Genomic DNA, 19,376 nt, shown 5'->3' with positions numbered 1-19,376 from the left:
TGTGATTTTATACCTAAGAGGCATATTTTATGGAAAAGGCAAAAGAATATTTTATTCAAAAAACAGGGAAAGATTCAACCCAGAAAAATTTGTTTCTTCTTTCCAGCTGTAGCTTCCTGTGAAACCAAATATTTTTCATTCGATTCTGTAGATATAGATTTACCTCTTTGAAAATAGTGATAGTATTATACTATAGTACTCTGTGATTTTATATTTGTTCTGTCTTTTTATTTAATAATAATTGTGCAGTTACCCTAGAAGTCAGTCACCACGATTGCAAAGCACTTTGCAAATATTAAGGTGAAGTGAAGAAAAGTGTGGGTCAGGTGTAAATTAGACAGATGTCCCTGTACATGGAGCTTCAGTCTTCTGTATGAAATTATGTTTGGGTAGGACTTGAGATATGGATAGTGAAATTATAGTGCTCTAAGTACCTTCCTATATGTTATCATATATAATTTTAATAACAGCAACAAGAGGAAGTCAGGGTGAGCGTGTATATTCTTGTTTTATGAAGAACTTGTGGGACAGTGTGGTTGTGTTAGGTTGCCCTGAGCCAGCCACATTTTCCCATGGAGTTTTCCTGTCCATCAGCGACATGTATCAGCTTTGATGTTTTTGGGTATTTTATGGCACTCTTTCAAGGATGTCATCATACAATGGATATGCTTTCATTTTTTATTTCCTGTGATGTTATTTTTCTAGGCAAAAGGTGGAGGTTATGAAAGTGAAGATGCCTATCAAAATGCAGAACTAGTTTTCCTAGATATCCACAATATCCATGTTATGAGAGAATCTTTACGAAAACTTAAGGAAATTGTGTACCCTAACATTGAGGAGACCCACTGGTTGTCTAACTTGGAATCTACTCACTGGCTGGAGCATATTAAGGTAGGGATATGTTACTATTTCTTTAAACTGTTAGAGACTATCAAACTTTGCCTCTTACAATTGAAATCAAGATAGAAGTATCTTTTTAAACAGTGAAAAATTGATGACTACTCTGATAATTAGAACTACTTTTAAGTTTTGGTCCTTGAATGAATTAGGTTTCTGTATCATACATTTGGTTCTGGTGTACTTTTTTTCCCCTCTCTTTCCCATCCTGTCTGAATCTGCCCATCCTCAGTTCCCGGTTTACTTCTTTGATAAAGTCTTCCCAGATGGAATTCATTTCCATTTTCTCTGAGCTTTTCATTTTACTTTTCTTTCTGGCTAATCAGATGCTCCCAAGTACTTGATTTAATTACTTTTATGTGTCAATTAACATAGATTGCTAATTCATGGAGAGTAGGACAGGATAAATCATATTTCTTCTTTGTCCCCGTAGGAGCCAGGGTAGCACTATATGATGTAAATAAATCACCCAATAAATAATTGTTACATAGCTTTTGAAAACCATTCTGGTCAGGCACATGAGGTGAAGTAGTTAAATGAAGGAGACTGTATGAACCTCAGCTTGCCTAAGCATAATGTTGGAAGCACCAAACATTATTTCAGTTAATATAGTTATAAATATTTTCAGATAGGTCTGAATTTCAATAACATAGCTTACCAAAATATAGATCTCTCTATATTATATATAGATCTCTCTATAATATATGAGCACATATATTAATACTAGGAAATAAATGGAAATAGGATTTTTCATGTTAAGAAAGAGTAGCTTATACTTACATTAAAAGCTCTAAAATTAAGAAAAATTGAAGGCTAAATTGACCTCTTGAGAATTATAAACTATTTTGATTACTGTTTCTCCTCTAGAAACAGAAGCTTGAATGTAGCAAAGTACATGAACGTTCTTCTGTTAGAGAGCATGGTCATGGGGACCATCTATTACATTGTATGATGTGTAAATAGAAAACCATAATACTTGATTAGGAACTGACATTCACTGAAGCATTTTGTAAATTACGCTCATTGTTTAGCAGGTACAATATTCTTTCCAAAAAACTGGCTATTAACAGAAACACATTTCCTTCAAAGAGGTACAGTTGTGCCTGGACCACCTTCTCCTTCAGTCTTCACACCTGCAAGGCTTACCCACTCACTTTCTTTAGATCTCTGCTCAAACTTCAGCTTCTCAAAGCTGCGTTTCCTGACCACTCCATACGCAGTGACAGTTCTGCCTGCACTCGCTGGTCTGATGGCACTTTTTCACTGTTGCCCTCTGACACACTGTTTCTTTCTTTCTTTGCATCTGGCCAGCCTCGCCTCAGTACAGTATAAACTTCATCACGCCAGCACTTATTCCGTTTGCTGCTCTGTAGTTCCAGCACCGTGAGCAGTGCCTACCATGTGGTGGGGGACTCCATAAATGTTTCTTTTAAGTGAATGAATGGATGAAGATGACCGAACGGAGAACTCTTCCTCATTGCCTTAGCTTTTCACCTGTTCTAACCCTTTAGGTCAATGGTGTGTAATTTTGCGTATATATTTGACTTACATGCTCTGTGTGTCCTCATTCACTCAATCATGTCTGACTCTCATCCCATGGACTGCAGCCGACCAGGCTCCTCTGTCCACGGGATTTCCCAGACAAGGATACTGGAGTGGGTTACCATTTCCTTCTCCAGGGGATCTTCCCGACCCAGAGATCAGACCCGCGTCTCTGGTATCTCCTGCATTGGCAGGTGGATTCTTTACCACTGCGCCACTTGGGAAGCCTCATATTTGAATTTTAGGTGGAAGTTATTTAAAAGAGTGAGTTAGGATTAATGGAGACCAGGCTTTTTTTTTTTTCCTTTTTTTAATGCTCACAGATAACTCTGATGCATAGACAAGATTGAGATTGCTTCCGAGTACCCCACTTCCAAAATATGCCTACGATTATGATTAAAAGGAGGTCATCATGAGGTTCTCCAAGCCTTCGTATAGCATTTCTTTTCTTTCCTCTTATCTATGTTTGTGTGATCATGCTGTTCTTAAAGTATGATTGGGCCATTGCAGAGAAGAGGGGGCTCTACTGTTCAGTTTAAAGGCTGTTACACTGTGTGTTTCTCTTTAGGTTACATCTAATTCTGTCTAGTTCTAACTCAAGATCAACTTCAGAGAAGGTAAATTATTTTCCAGAGAGAGCCTGCATATTTAAAAAAAATACCTGAAGTTATTTTAGATACCAGTTTAACGTGATAATATATTGGTCTGATGAGAATTTTTCATTCATACCAATATGTAAAAGTCGGCTTTCTCTAAAATTTCATGCTTTGCTTGCTGTGTGGTATAAAAACAGTAGAGTAAATGCTATAGAAACTGTAGACTATTTTATAATATCCAACTTTACTGCCTTCATATTTATTCTGCTTTGGTTAAGTATCACTGTTTTAAGTAACAGATAAGAATTCAACTGGTGTATTATTTTTACTTAAATGGATGATGTTGGAATATTTGAAGATTCTCAGAAGTAGATCTCTTCGGAACTTAATCCTTCTTTGTTATTAGTCATACTCTTGATTTGTTCAGAACCCAAAGTTACCTTTTGTTTGGATAGTTCATTGTGTAGATTAATAGGAGTCTGTATTTTTTAGATTTTTCAGTTTTAAAAGCAGTGTCAGTATTTTCCACCATTCACAAAAATTCCTTTTAGGAAAGGACTGATATTCTTTTCTCCACCTGTTTTTTGAGATAGTCATCTCTGAAAAAAACTATTAAAAATTTTGAGGAAGAAAGCATTTATTTTTTTAAAAAAATTCATTGAAAAACTCCTTTTCTCAGCTTATTCTTGCAGGGGCCCTCAGGATTGCTGACAGGGTGGAGTCAGGAAAGACGTCTGTGGTGGTGCACTGCAGCGACGGCTGGGACCGCACGGCCCAGCTGACCTCCCTGGCCATGCTTATGCTGGACGGATACTACCGCACCATCCGAGGCTTTGAGGTCCTCGTGGAGAAAGAGTGGCTGAGCTTCGGACATCGATTTCAGCTTGTGAGTGAAGAGCCTTGACTCAGGGTATCACATGTGCATCTCACACAAGGCGTGTGAAGATCATGTCTTTTATTCATTTGATATTCACGTATGACTGACCTTTTGTTCTAATGGTAAACTGCTCAAGAGAAACTTGTCAGATTATTTAGAGGATCCTGGAGATGAGAGGTAAGATTCTCAGAGGCGTTGAAGCCCCAGAGAGTGTGATTTTTGGCAGCGTTTTCCTAGGTTAGCTGAAAGACTTTCCTGAAATATGTTTGCCCAGATGCTGTCTCTAATGTTAGCTGTTAGTATCCACTAGCATTGTTTATTTAAAAAAAAAGCTTGCAAGAAATGGACATGTAAAGGTAGTCTGCTGTTTTAAACTTGAACTGTTAAATAAAATTGGTCATCTGGAGTATCCATTCAGATGGCTTGTATTTTTCAGCTCTCTATAAAATGTACTTACCATGATAAGACCGTTAAAAGAGTGATGTTTCGGTCATCCAGTGCTGCACATGTTCATATAAGGGTAACCAAAATCATAAACATTTCAGACTGTTTGAAGCTGCAGTGGATTCCTAAAATTGCTGACTCTGACTACCTACTCCGTTTTCCCCCTCTTGATTGTTATCTGAAAGCAGGATTTAACAAAGCACATCTGATTAAGTGGGTATGTGCACATGTTTAATATAGGGTAATGATTCTCAAACTTTCTGATTTCTGGACCTCTTTCCATTTCTACCAGTTGTTGATGACCCCAAAGAACTTTGTTTATATCAGTATTTTCCATATTAGAAATTAAATTTTTAAAATGTATGTATTATTTAAGGAAATAATCTGTTTTCTTAGTCCATTTGGACTGCTGTATTTCTCAGTTTTGACAGCTGGAAGTCCAAGTTCAGAGTGCCAGCATGGTAGGATTCTGGTGAAGGCCCTCTTCCAGATTGCAGACTGCCAACCTTTCACTGTTATCTTTAATGGTGGAAGAGGGTTGGGGAGCTCTTTGGGGCCTGTCATTTTGATAAGAGCACTAATCTCATTCATGAGGTTTCCACCCTCATGACCTGGGTAGCTCCTAAAACTATCAAATTGGGCATTTGATTTTCAACATGTGAATTTTGGGGGACACATTCAACCCAAAGTCCTGTTATATATTAGCATAAATAACATTTTAAAGAAAAGTAACTAACATAATATGTTAGGAATCATGGAGTTTTATGAGAAGAGTGGCATTATTCTACATTTTTTACAAGTTTCTTTAATATCTACTCAAAGTCCTGTTATATATTAGCATAAATAACATTTTAAAGAAAAGTAACTAGCATAATATTTGAGGAAGCATGGAGTTTTATGAGAAGAGTGGCATTATTCTACATGTTTTACAAGTTTCTTTAATATCTGGCTTAATAGAAGATAAATTTCATATCTACTTCTGCATTCAGTTTGTTACAATATGTCCTGTTGATTGAAGATATGAGGAAAATTTGACCACATGCAGATATATAGGTTGAAAAAAAGGGTATTTTAATTTTTTCCAGAAAATTGTGGATAGTTTTCTTTGCTACTGTGCCAAAACTTGACAAGTGGTAGTTTCTTAGTGGTTATTTGTAATGTGGAATCTAAAACTAGCTTGATGAGTTTTTTGGTGTGTGTTCTATTAAATTCCGTTGGTATGTCTTGCACTTTGAATAAATAGATCTTTTACCTGTGCATGATTTTGTAATATCACGTGTTGGTAATTGGGAAAATACTGGCTTACTAATTTACACAGCCCTTCCAGTCTTAATGCATTTCAATATATATCATAAAATCACAGGTATTAATATTACTACTAATTTTATCAGAAAAGTCTTTTAAGTATTATCAAACTCATTGTGGCAGGTAAAATTTTCCCTCAAATTTAACTTTCAGTCAACAGCTTGAATTTCATCATTGGTGACGAATACTGGCCATTGTTTTCCTTGAAGTGACAGACTCACTTTTGTACATTTTCAAAAAAGATATCTTCAAGATATTCAGGTCTTAATAACTATAATTCATATATCAATTGTTCTTTCAAGTCAAAATGATGTTCCATGAAAAAGCTGTGTTTCCTACATTCTACTTAAGTCTGCAGCAGAAGCACGTTATGTGTATTTCCCATTTTGTTACATAGGATACTTAAAAAATTATACTCCAAGGTGGAGATTTATTAATTTTTACTGCTTCATCAGGGACATTGGCTTAAGAGAGACTGACTTTTTTTCTTTCATTTAACTGCAAGTGTTTGACAGGGCAAACATAATAACTATAGTATAGCTCGATTCCAATGCCTTGTTTCCTGATTTCCTCCTAAGGTACCAGAAGTTTTCTTCCTTCATCACCTTTCCACCATTCTGGAGGAGGGCATGGTAACCCACTCCAGTATTCTTGCCTGGAGAATCCCCATAGATATAGGAGCCCAGCGGGCTGCAGTCCATGGGGTTGCAAAGAGTTGGACACAACTGAGCACCTAAGCACGGCACAGTGCAAATGTCAACCCACTGAAAAAGGCAAAGCATGTCTTAGTAATATTACGAAAATAGTTGTGAACTCACAGACCTCTCCCACTGCTGAAAGCCTGGATCACTCTTTTAGAATCACTGCCTTGGGGTATAGGGTCGGTGTTTATCTCAGTCATCTGGAGCAGAGGTCCTCAGAGGAGAAAAAAGATTCAGAAAGTAGGTGAGTGCATGCTTGAGGGGAGATGTCAAGCATTTTTCAAAAGTTTTCAGAGGTTTGTGCTAATGTGATTCTTTTTGAAAGACCGCCTGGAGCTCCAGTGCCGTAGGTCCCCTTCATGCCCTGGCCAAGGTGTTAAAGGAGACCTGTGCTTCCTGGGGCTAGTGTACAAGGAACTGTTAATATTCAGGGCATAGTAAATCTCCAGGACAGAAATCTGGGCTCTGAGGTCTGTCTGCTCCTATCTCCCATTGTCATCTTTTTAGGATCTAAGCTTCATTTGTTAAACAGACTTGTAATTCCTGTTACAAGTGTCTCCTGCCAGGAAATAATTGGACAGGTTGCAGATTGAAATGCTAATAGATAATAGACATTTCTCCTTGGTGGAATTTGGTGATTTCTGTTTTCCTTACAGTGCTCTTTCAAAAAGATTTTCTGAATTTTTAAAATAATGAGCAAATGTTACTTTTCTTGAAAAATAAAACTACTTTCATCAAAAGCTGAAAAATCCTACGAAGTTCATATAATATTTCACTCTTTGATTCAGAGAGTTGGCCATGGAGATAAGAACCATGCAGATGCAGACAGATCACCTGTTTTTCTTCAGTTTATTGACTGTGTCTGGCAGATGACAAGACAGGTAATTTATCTGGGATATCCATTCTTACGTCTCTCTTTTAAGCTACCCAGTCAGAGTTGGGTCTGGTCACTGACTATCTCACATTTCATGTAAAGTGGAAGTTCTTTTACGTTTCCTAGGTACTAGAAGTATTATTATCACATTAAATTATTTTATTTAATATTTTTAATTTATGTTAAATAATGGCAATATATTCACTCAAAAATTCATTTATACATTGCTAAAGGAGGTAAAGAAAATGAAATAGGCAAGGTGACTCAAATCCTGTTTTAGGCAATTTTGATGAAAAATGTGTTTAGATGGAAATCATGGCAACATATATATGAAATAGATTCAGTTTTTTTGTTTTTAGGTATGGAGCAAGAGATTGTGTGCTTTAGAGCTATCAGCATTCTAGAAAATGATTTAAATATTACCGTGAATAGGTTTAGTGTTTTGGAAAGATACAAGAGGAGATTGAAAAACACCTGATTTATTATGGGATAACTTTACTAATGAGGTAAAGAGTTCATGTCTTAAAAATGTTTAACTCATGATAAATAATCTGAGAACCCAAATGTCAGGTACTGCTCAGTGGTATATCAGTTATTTATCCTGGAGTTTTACTAGACCTCCAACCACCAGGAGCCTGGCTGGTTCTTCCTTGGACTGCCATGGGAATGTGCAGCAGGGCACTTGCTGGCTCTGCTTGGTATTCGCATTATATTTCAGCTTCAACAAAATATTCTTTACTTCATTAAGAGAAAAATGAAATTAGACTTTTTTTTTTAATCTTTTGGCTGTACCTCTATATTGGCAGGGTGGAGTCTTACCCACTGGACTGCCAGGGAAGTCCGGACCCACTTTTAACTATTACCATATTCTATTTTAAGATAGTATTTGACAGTGTTGGGAAAAATCAAATATGCCTTATCGGGGGACGACAAAAGACGTCGCTGATGGTTAAGTGTACTGCTTTCCAGGGAGAATATCTTGAAAGGAGCAACTCTTGGTTCTGGTATATTTATTAGAAAAACAAAATAGATCACATTTACCGATTGCATAGGAGAATCCATGACAAATATGCTTCTTTCTTAGTAATTGTGTTAACTTTTTATATGCCATACATCTAAAAGCAGTTTAAATCTTGATTTTACACTTAAGTTGCTAAGTAATGTTCAATCTTATTTCACTGATCGAACTTAAAATACATTATATATGTATAAATAAAAAATACGTATATTTTGTTATATGAGTGTGTATAATAAATACACTTTATTATACATGTCTGCTTATATTTTTCTTTGGTATTTTCCTCCTGACCATGTGAGATAGTAATAATGTTTGTTGGCAGTCATCAGCTTTATAAATAATTGAATGTTTGTGCAGAGGCTTAAATAGCAAATTTATCAAAAGGATCAGTTGTGTTGCAATTAGCCAGATTCTATGTCTCCTCCTGCTCTCATCATCATCTCTCACTGCTGGGATCAGGAAGCAGGATGAAGGGCTCTTCAGATTTTAAACATATAAGGAGAACAAAATATTCCTTCTCTGCTCAGGATTTTAAAAACAATAGCAGCGATTAATGTTCTATTTAAATAATGCTATTTTAGTTGTGTTTGTGAGGAAATCCCACTAATTAAGCTGTTTTCTCATAACTGAGCTAATAGTTTCGCCAAGAAGATGAAAGGCTAATCATAGGCTTAACTCCTTCGAATTGCTGTGTAGTAAGGTAGGGTGCATTCACGGTTGGCTAATAAATAAGCTGTTTAAGAGTGACAGTACAGGACATGGGATTTATTCTGTAAGTGAATGGATGGAATTTGACAAAGTTTTTTGTGATTAATTGGCTTTATGTTGGCATGTGCTTTATCACCTGCTTCATTTACTTCAGAACCACAAAAATTACTATTCAAGAGTAAATTGTTTAAGAAGATAAATTTGCCTTGTTATCCTGCTTATAAATTTAGGAAATTTGAAGGCAAACTTGTTTTCACTCTTGTCCCTTTTGTGTGCAGTTTATGCTGTTTTCATCCACTGTTGGGTAGGGATCATTCTAAGAAAAACTTGGCACCAGTATTTATTTACTAAGGCCACAATCCAAACATTCATGAAATTCTTTTTCACAGTCCTATAAATGGTACAGTCTTACATAGAAGCTTTCAAATAATTCTTGAAACAGTAAATGGTTAGGATGGATTATACTAAATCCCTTACCTTCCTGGGACCTGTAATTGGTCCTTGATAAATTACCCCTAAATTGTGTTGTTTGTGTAAGACATCCAGTCAAACACCTGTCCCTAGTTAAAGAGAGTGAATTTTCTCTTTTAAGAAAGGCTGCCAAAATACTGGATTATAAGATATCATGGTTTGAGTGCATGTTCCTTGAAAAGATGAGTAAGGTTGGCTTGTAAGTGAGCTGCACATCTCCTTTTCTCGAGACATTGATATTTTTTGTGTAATTCGTAAAAACCATGTTGTTGAAAATTTAAAGAAAAATCTTACTATGTTTCTTATTGTCATTCTTGGCAGAGAGACAAGTCAGGTCAGCCTCCCGTTGAGGGTGAACTGATATAAATGGACAGAAGGACAGCAGGATGGGAGCACTCAGGTTCTTCCTGCACAAGAAAAGGAGGTGTTAGGAGAAAGTATCTCAGCAAAGTGGTGTTTTTGAACAGAAAACCAAGCAAATATTAATAATATCATAATAGCTTAGAAATATATAGTCTTTGAATGCTGTTTAGCCTAATTTTAAGAAGTTTTACAAAGCACCCACCAATGTACAGGGATGAACATGCTTGGGAAGCTGCCCTAATTATTTCGTGTGTTTTGATGTTTGATTTGCAGTTTCCTACAGCTTTTGAATTCAACGAATATTTTCTCATTACCATTTTGGACCACCTATATAGCTGTTTATTCGGAACATTCCTCTGTAACAGTGAACAGCAGAGAGGCAAAGAGGTAACACACGATCCCTGCCTGTCTTGCCTCTGTCTATATATACACGCTTTCTCTACTGAGTGCAGCCTGGGATGGCTTTCAGCTGAACAGTTGTTCTTTTGGATGATGCCTTTGGCCATGTGTTCTTTTTTATGCTGTAATATGCTCACTTCTTTCCACACATCTGAGCTTGATCTGTCTTAAAGTACCTCTGTCATGAGGATGGGTAGGAGGCAGCATCTGCTGAAGGGAACTGAAGTATGTGGTGTCTTAGGAGCACTCGTGTACCTGTTACCACACTTCCTGCAGGATGGAAGTGCATCAGAAGCAGGTGCAGCAAGATATAATAAGCAAAAAATAAACATTTGAATGAATGCACAGCTCAATTCCCAAATACATTCTCATACATATGAACCATTTTAGTTTTCTTTTTAATTGTAAAACGTTCAAACACTGAGAACATATTAAGTAGAAAGTTAAAATTTGTTACCCCACATGCCCAGAGATATCACTGTTCAATGGTTGGTATTATTTATAAGAAATGTATAACGATTACATTTCAAGTTTTACTTCTGTGTTCCTCAGAACACATCTGCCTTATGTATGAAGTTCTAAATTATCTTGATTAGTGTCTCACTCTGCTTCAGTTTTCATTCTAAAAAATGTGACTCTCAAATAGTTTCTTCATGCTTTTCTATAAAGCCTAGTGACAAAGAATGCTTGCTCTGGAGCTAGGCTGCCTGTTTTCAAAGCTTGGACCTTTCACTTACTGTGTGAAGTTGAGCAAGTTAATTTCAGCTTCTGTAAAAGTAGGGATAATAGTACTTAACTTACGTACTTAATAGTGCATACTATTGTAAGGATTGAATAAAATAAACCATACAAAACCACTGTGATAATGGTTATATAGTAAGTGCTTCCTAGACTAGAAGTTCCTTGAAGATAGATGTTAAAATTTTTTAAATCACCCTTACATCTTCAGTATCTAGCATGCAGTAAATATTTCTATGCACACAAGCCAATCTAGAATTTATTGAATGTTAGATAATCAGTGGATAACTTCCAAAGAGACTTTCAGTTTTTGGGAGCCTCAAGTAGGATTTACTATATCTTAAAAAAAAAAAAAAGAAATGTTTTTAAAACTGAACTATAATTTGCATTCTATAATATTCACTTTTAAAGTGTATAATTTAGTGATTTTCAGCATATCTAGAATTATTTAGTCATCACCACCATTAATTTCAGAACATTGGAAAGAAACCCCATGCCTGTTAGTAGTTACTACCTTCCCATTCCCCTCTCCTCTCAGACCCTGGCAGACACTGTAATCTCTGTTGGTTTGCCTCTTCCGGACATTTCATATAAATGGAATCACTCCGGGTGTGGCCTTTGTGTCTGGCTTCTTTCAATTACCATAATGTTTTCAAGGTTCAGTTTGTAGCATGTATCATTATTTCAGTTGCTTTTTATTAGTGATATTCCGTTGTATCGTTACATTTCATCCATCTATCGGGTGATGGACTTGCGTTCCTACTTTTTGGTCATTGCAACTGATTGCTACTTTTAGCATTGTGCATGAGGTTGTCTGTGCCTGTGTTTTCACTTGTCTTGGATGTACATCTAAGAGTGGAATTGCTGGGATGGTAACTTTGTTTACCTTTTTGGAGAGCTGCACTGTTTTCCACTGCTCTCTGATTTTAATCAAAGTGGTGCTGTTGCCAAAGTGTCTGAGTTCTCTCCCTCTAAAACTGTTCAAATGATCACAAATGCCTTTTTACAAACTTCATCTAATGTACGATCAGCTTGTGTAGTGGAGAACCTTAACCTATTTTTCCTTCTTAAAGAATCTCCCCAGGAGGACTGTGTCGCTGTGGTCTTACATAAATAGCCAGCTGGAGGACTTCACTAATCCCCTCTACGGGAGCTATTCCAATCATGTCCTTTACCCAGTGGCCAGCATGCGCCACCTAGAGCTCTGGGTGGGATATTACGTAAGGTGGAACCCCCGGATGAAGCCCCAGGTATGTATGCCCTGCAATATCCAGTGAGAGGTTTTATCCATGCAGTTGTGTGAATTACTTTTGTCCCCTTTAAAGTGGCTAGAAAAGTTATCTGTGCATATTTAAAATTTCCATTTTTTCCTGTTAACAGTTACAGTGGGATAGTAGAAAAAGCACTGCGGTAGGGATGAGGAGTGCCCTGACTCTTGTCATGACTTGCTTATTTGGCCTTGCACAGATCACTTCTGCTCTTTCTCGTCTTCTCTCCTCCGTCAGATGAGGGTGCTGGGCTGGATAACTTCTAGAGGTTGGGGGAAATGGCTTTAGGAGAGTTAAAAGCCTCACCAAATTCTAGTCCATTTTTTAAAATGTTACAGAATATTTGCTACCTAGAACTGTTTAAAGTACTAAAAGTCTGCAATGAAATGACAGGAAATCTTTAAGTATTGGCTTTTAGATTATGTTGTTACTTAATTATTTGTTGTATTTGGCCAAGCACCAGTTTCAGGGTGTCCTGTGGAAACACCTGGGGAGACCAAGGAGGCCAGTGAAAGAGCTGTGGGTCAGTGGAGTCATTGAAGTTAATTTTCACTGATGTTCGGGAAAGGTGGGCATGGTCCCATAGCTGAAAGCACGCACTGAACATTTAGGGACGAAGCTAAATACCAGAATGATTTGACTTCGGGTTTGTTCTGGATTGCTTAGTTAAGTAATTTTATGGTGTATTGCTCTCATAGGAGCCCATTCACAACAGATACAAAGAACTTCTCGCTAAACGGGCAGAGCTTCAGAAGAAGGTAGAGGAGCTCCAGAGGGAGATTTCCAACCGATCAACCTCATCGTCAGAGAGGGCTGGCTCTCCGGCACAGTGCGGCACGCCTGTGCAGACGGTCGTGTGACAGGCGCTCCATGGGGCGGCGGCGCCGTGAACTCTGCTGACAGTGGCAGCTTCGTGAGGAGGAGGGCTTCCGAACAGAGAACCCGTCTGTGAGAGAACTTCAGTCACTTTATTTATTTCAGATCTCTCTAGGATGAGTTCAGGACTGTAGCAGTGCAGATGGTTTAAGGGAAATAACCTCACGTGTAATTACATGATTACAACACTAATCTTCTAAGTCGCCCAAAGAATATTAAAATGCTTGAATCCTGGCTCCACAGTGGGAACAAGTTTCTGATTTTCAAAGGAAAATACTGTTTCAGAAGTCTTGGTGTCTGCTAAAATCAAAACACAAACCACTTGAGAACAGCACTTCTTGACGGAAGAGCACTCACTGCACAGAAGGTGGAGCATCAGTCTTCAAACCAGTCCCCGCATTCCTTGGACTTGGACATACTGGGCCCCGTGTAGATAAATCAAGAAGGGTTGATGCTCCTTTCTCAACATCATGGGTTTTTCTTTTTTGTAGTAAGTAATTTACTTTTACCATTCAAAGCCTGTGTTCTTCATATGTAATAGGGTATGTGATATCGAGGATATTACGATGTAGTAGTAGTTGAAAATTATTGCCGTCATTATTTATGTGCTTAATTTAAGATATATTAGGTAGCTATTCCAAAACGATGCCTTACAGTTGTGCTTAGGAGGAGACTGCAGAGGAGAAAGTGGCAGCCGTCGAGGATTTCAGAGTTCCACATCCTTCAGATCAGTTACTGGAAACATCATGAAACGTATTTTAAAAACTCATTATCTGCCCTTCTTTATCTTATTTACTTTTTTGTATGGGTTTGAAGACAGAAGTTAATGGGTGAGTTTTGAGGTTCTACTTAAAAGTTTAGGAGGATTGACATTTTTATGAAGTTTGTATAAAGAGCATATGATGAGAAGTACTGTGCTCAAATTTTACATGAAATATTTTACTGCTACTTTCCTTTGCAAATTCTGTAATTCCACCAAATGATTGAGTCTACCAAAGAACTTATTGCATGTAAAGATGTATTACAGTCTCCATGCCAGTAAGGGAAATCCTGCCTCACTTTTTGCCTGCTACAGTAAGAGTCTAGCGCTGGTATAAACAGTCGACTCCCTGGTGTCTATTTTACTCTGTATAAGAGCCATATGTTATGTACTGTAACACAAAGGAGCTTCTTGTCCCTTGGGTCTTTAATTAAAAGAAAATTTCAGCTGACTTTTAAACTTTGTCCTTGTTCTAAGTTGTCTTAAGTTTCATATGCAGAAATGTTTGAATTTTTTTTTTTTTTTTAGAAAAGGATGTTTCATAGCAGCTGCTTTAAATGTTCAATTTGAAATGATAAGGAATTCCCTGGTGGTCCAGGGATTAGGACTCTGCCCTTCCACTGCAGGGGGGATAGGTTCCATCCCTGATCAGGGAACTAAGATCCTACATGCTGCAGCCAAAAAAAGAGATGTGTACAATTTGAACCAATAAATAATACTCAAAAATAGCATTTTTTTTACTCATTAACTCAGTAGACTGAACCTATGCCCTGCTCTTGATTTTGCAATGAGTATAATTTCTGTTATTAATATATCCAATATTAGCAATAAAGGACAGAAATGGTATGGACCTAACAAGCAGAAAATTTAAAAAACAGATAGCAAAAATACACAGAAAAACTATACAAAAAAGGTCTTAATGACTGGGATAACCACAATGGTGTCATCCCTCAACTAGAGCCAGACACCCTGGAGTGTGAAGTCAGGTGGGCCTTAGGAAGCATTATTACAACAAAGGTAGTGGAGAAGATGGAATTCTAGCTGAGCTCTTTAAAATACTAAAAGATGATGCTGTGAAAGTGCTGCATTCAATCTGTGAGCAAATCTGGAAAATTCAGCACAGGCCACAAGACTGGAAAAGGTCAGTTTTCATTCCATCCCAAAGAAGGGCAGTGCCAAAGAATGTTCAAACTACTGCCCAAGTGTACTAATTTCACATGCTAGTAAGGTAATGCTCAAAATTCTCTAAATTCTTTAAGCTAGGCTTCAATAGTACATGACCCAAGAACTCCAGATGTACAAGCTAGATTTAGAAAAGGCAGAGGATGCAGAGATCAAATTGCCAACATCCGTTGGATCATAGAAAACAAAGAAATTCCAGAAAAAACCTCTACTTCTCTTTCATTGACTACACTAAAGCCTTTGACTGTGTGGATGACAACAAACTGTGAAAAATTCTTCAAGAGACGGGAATACCAGACCACCTGACCTGCCTCTTGAGAAACCTATATGCAGGTCAGGAAGCAAGCTTCAGTGGTGAATTCTACCAGTCATATAAAGAATCAACACAATCTTCCTCCAAACACTTGCAAATACTAAGGAGGAGGGAACAATCACAAACTCTTCTACAAAGCCAGCAATACATTGATACCAAAACCAGATGAGGATACAAGAAAACTAGACTCCTATCTCTGCTGAATATAGATACAGAAATTCTCAACCAAACATTAGCAAACCAAACTCAAGAACACATAAAAAGGATTATATACTATGACCAAATGGGACTGATCCGTAGTATGCAAGGATGGTTTAACATATGCAAATCAATAAATGTAATATAGCACATCAATAAAGTGAAAGAAACACTACATGGCCATTTCAGTAAATGCAAAAAAAGATAAACATCTTTCATGACAAAATACAACATCTTTTCATGATAAGAAAGGGTGCTGAATTTTAGCAGGTTGGGTGAAAAATGAACATACCTCAGTAAAGGCTGTATACCCCAAACTGACAGCTATCAATGGAGAGATGCTGAAAGTTTTCCCTCTAAGATCAAGAAGACTGTGAGGCCCACTGTCACCACGCTTGTTCATTATAGTATTGGAATTCCTAGCTAGAGCAGCCAGGCAAGACAGAGAAAAGGCATCCAAATCAGGAAAGAAAGAGTAAACTTCTCTATTTGCTGATGATTTGATTTTATATGGATCTAATCGTGTCAACCAAAAAACTATTGGAACTAATCAACAATTTCAATAAAAGTTATATCATGCAGAAGTCAGTTGTATTCCTTTACACTAATGATGAAGTACCTAAAAACTATCCCACTCAAAATAGCATTAAAAGCAATAAACTATCAAGGGAAAGTTTAACCTAGGAAGTGAAAGATCTGTACAATGAAAACTACAGGACTTTGTTGAAGGAAATCAAAGAGAACACAAATGGAAACACATCCTATGCCCTTAAACTGGAAGAATTAAAATTGTTAAGATGACCATTACTGCTCAAAGCTATCTATATATTGAATGCAGTTCCCATGAAAATACCAAATGCATTCTTTACAGACACAGAAGAAACAATCCAAAAATTTTTGTGGAACCACAAAACCAAACCCCAAATAGCCAAAACAATCCTGGGTAAAAACTAAGCTGTGGGAATCATGCTTTCAGATTTGAAACTATACTATTAATACAAAACCACAGTAATAAAAACAGTATGTTACTGGCACAAAAAATAGACACACTGCCCACTGGAATAGAAAGACCAGAATTAAATCCCGCTGAGAGAAAAGTGAAAGTGTTAGTAGCTCAGTCGTGTCCAACTCTTTCTGACCCCATGGGCTGTAGCCCGCCAGGCTCCTCTGTACATGGGACTCTCCAGGCAGGAACACTGGGCTGGGCTGCCCTTCCCTTCTCCAGAGGATCTTCCTGACCCAGGGAGCGAACTCGGGTCTCTTGCATGGCAGGCAGATTCTTTACCATCTGAGTCACCAGCGAAGCCGACCGGTCAACGAACACTTGATGAGGGAGCCAGGAACACCCAGAGGGGAAAGGTAGTCTCTTCAGCAAAGTTCTGGGATACTGGAGAAACATGCAGAACCAACCAAATCGGATGCCTGTGCTGTGCTGTGCTTGGTCGTGTCCAACTCTCTGCCACCCTGTGGACTGTAGCCCACCAGGTTCTGCTGTCCATGAGGATTCTCCAGGCAAGAACACTGCAGTGGGTTGCCACGCCCTCCTCCAGAGGATCTTCTCAACCCAGGGACCGAACCCAGGTCTCCTGCGTCGCAGGAAGATTCTTTACCATCTGAGCCACCAGGGAAGCCCAGGAATACTGGAGTGGATAGCCTATCTGTTCTCTAGGGGAGCTTTCTGGCCCAGGAATCAAACCGGGGTCTCCTGCACTGCAGATGGATTCTTTACCAGATGAGCTACCCGGGAAGCCCAAATTGGGTGCCTATCTAACACCATTCACAAAACTTAAATAGTGCTAAGTGTTGTGAATAAAAGAGCCTAATGTGACACTAATAAGGCAATGAGGGGAAATTTTTGAAGTGTAATCAAAGAAGGCCTGCTTTGAATATATTAACATAAATCATACATTAATTAAGTTGAAATGGATCAAAGCCTTAAACATAAGACCTGATGCCATAAAACTTCTAGAAGGGAAGATGCTCAATATTGGTCTTGGCAATGACTTTTTGGGACATGATGCCAAAGGCACAAACAACAGAAGCAGAAAACAAAGGAGACTACATCAAACTCAGAAGCTTCGTACAGCAAAAGAGACAAAAGATGAAAAAATAGCCTAGTGAATGGGAGAAAATTTTTACACACCACATACAGTAAGTCTCTATAACAAACCTGCAAGCTGGGAACTCTCACAGATGCAAACAGGCCTTCACAGGTCCAATCAGGTCCAAGTTCATGTTTCTGGGCTACATAATCATGTGCCTGCATCCTCTACAATTGGCTATGCGTTTGTGTACTTTGCTGTATGTTACCATACAGTGTACAGTACTTTATTTCAAGCCCAGGATGTACAGAAGCAAGCATAAAAGCAGTGGTGTATAACCAATTCTGTAAGTTGGGTACTTAGGCTAACTTCGTTGTACTTACAAATTGGACTTATGAATGTGCTCTTGGAATGGAACTAGTTCATACGTATGGGACTTACACTGTATTAAATAAGAGGTTAATATCCAAGATATATTTAAACAAACACACAACTTAGTAACAATGAAAAAAATCCAAATAAAAAATGGACAAAACTAAATGGACATTTTTCCAAAGAGGACATCAGAGTGGCCCATGGTACATGAAGGGATGTTCAGCATGCCTAATCTGCAGGGAAATGGAACTAAAAACCAGGAGGGACCACCTCATACCTGTTAGAATGGTCTCATCAAGAAGATACATAACAGGTGCTGAGGATGTGGAGGAAAGGGAACCCTTATATAGCTGCCAGTTAAACAGAGGTTTGAACTGTGCGGGTCCACTTGGATGTTTTCAGTAATTAGGTACTACAGCACTACATGGTCTGAGGGTGAATCTGTGGACGCAGAAATGCTGTTCAAGGGTTAACTGTACACTGTTGATGGGAATGTAAGCTGGTCCCACTATTATATAAAATACAGAGGCTCATCAAAAAATCAAAAATAGATCTCATACTTCCAGGTAAAGAACCAAAGTAAATGAAAATAGGATTTCAAAGAAAATAATGCATTATTCCCACATTTACTGCAGCATTATTCACAGCAGCCAAGATATGGAAGCAACCTAAATCCGTCAGTGGATGAATGGATACAAATAGTGGATATATACACACAGAATATTATTCAGCCTTGAGAAAGGATTCCAGTCATTTGCAACAACATGGAGGAGCCCTGAGCACATTACGCAGAGATAAGTCAGAGAAACACACTATGGTCTCATATGTTGAATCTAAAAATGTCAAACTTACAGAAATCAATAAAATAGTGGTTGCCAGGAGATGGAGTTCAGAGGGACAAGATTGATGTTAAGGGTACAAACTTGCAACAAGTAGTAAATAACCCATAGAGATAATGCACAATATAGTGAATGCAGATAACAATATTGAACTATAGTTATATAATGTGACAGATGGCACTACAGTGGCAAATGTATTACAGTATATAAATGTATCAAAGTAACACTATATACCTTGAATTTGTACAATGTTACATGTCAAATTTGTTCAATGTGAAAACCTTACAATAAAGATGTTTCTAACAAAGCTATTCCCAAGCTGTGTTCAGAAGTGTCATTTCAGGGATTGGAAGTGATATTCACCCATTTTGAAATGCATGTAGTTATAGTTAAGTATTTAGGAAGACATAATAAAGATTGTTTCTGACAAAGCTACTTGACGCTGTATTCAGCAGTGTTATTTCAGTGCATGCAAGTGATACTCACTCTGTAGTGCATGTAATGAAGTGTTAACAAACAAAACACACTTGTAATAAAGATATTCGTAACAGAACTAAAAGCTGAAAGCTGGGGAGAGCAGTGTTAGCAAC

At 37.8% G+C, this 19,376-nt stretch overlaps 1 protein-coding gene across 7 annotated transcripts in view; it reads left to right on the top strand.

Moving 5' to 3' along the window:
* MTMR2 (myotubularin related protein 2) overlaps positions 1–19,097 on the top strand; it is a 111,690-nt gene extending 92,593 nt beyond the window's left edge. For all 7 annotated transcript variants that reach the window (XM_020885509.2, XM_020885508.2, XM_070473657.1 and 4 more), the window contains 6 exons: positions 706–891; positions 3,715–3,921; positions 7,151–7,243; positions 10,070–10,183; positions 12,007–12,183; positions 12,900–19,097. In XM_020885509.2, coding sequence (XP_020741168.1) covers positions 706–891; positions 3,715–3,921; positions 7,151–7,243; positions 10,070–10,183; positions 12,007–12,183; positions 12,900–13,061 — 939 coding nt within the window. In that variant the 3' untranslated portion in view covers positions 13,062–19,097. The remainder of the gene's footprint in view (positions 1–705; positions 892–3,714; positions 3,922–7,150; positions 7,244–10,069; positions 10,184–12,006; positions 12,184–12,899) is intronic.
* Positions 19,098–19,376: the final 279 nt, after the last annotated feature.

Source organism: Odocoileus virginianus, chromosome 10, assembly GCF_023699985.2.
Source record: "Odocoileus virginianus isolate 20LAN1187 ecotype Illinois chromosome 10, Ovbor_1.2, whole genome shotgun sequence".
NCBI lineage: Eukaryota > Metazoa > Chordata > Mammalia > Artiodactyla > Cervidae > Odocoileus > Odocoileus virginianus.
Note: the sequence above shows the minus strand (reverse complement) of the source record. Positions and strands in the feature narration are given on the sequence as shown.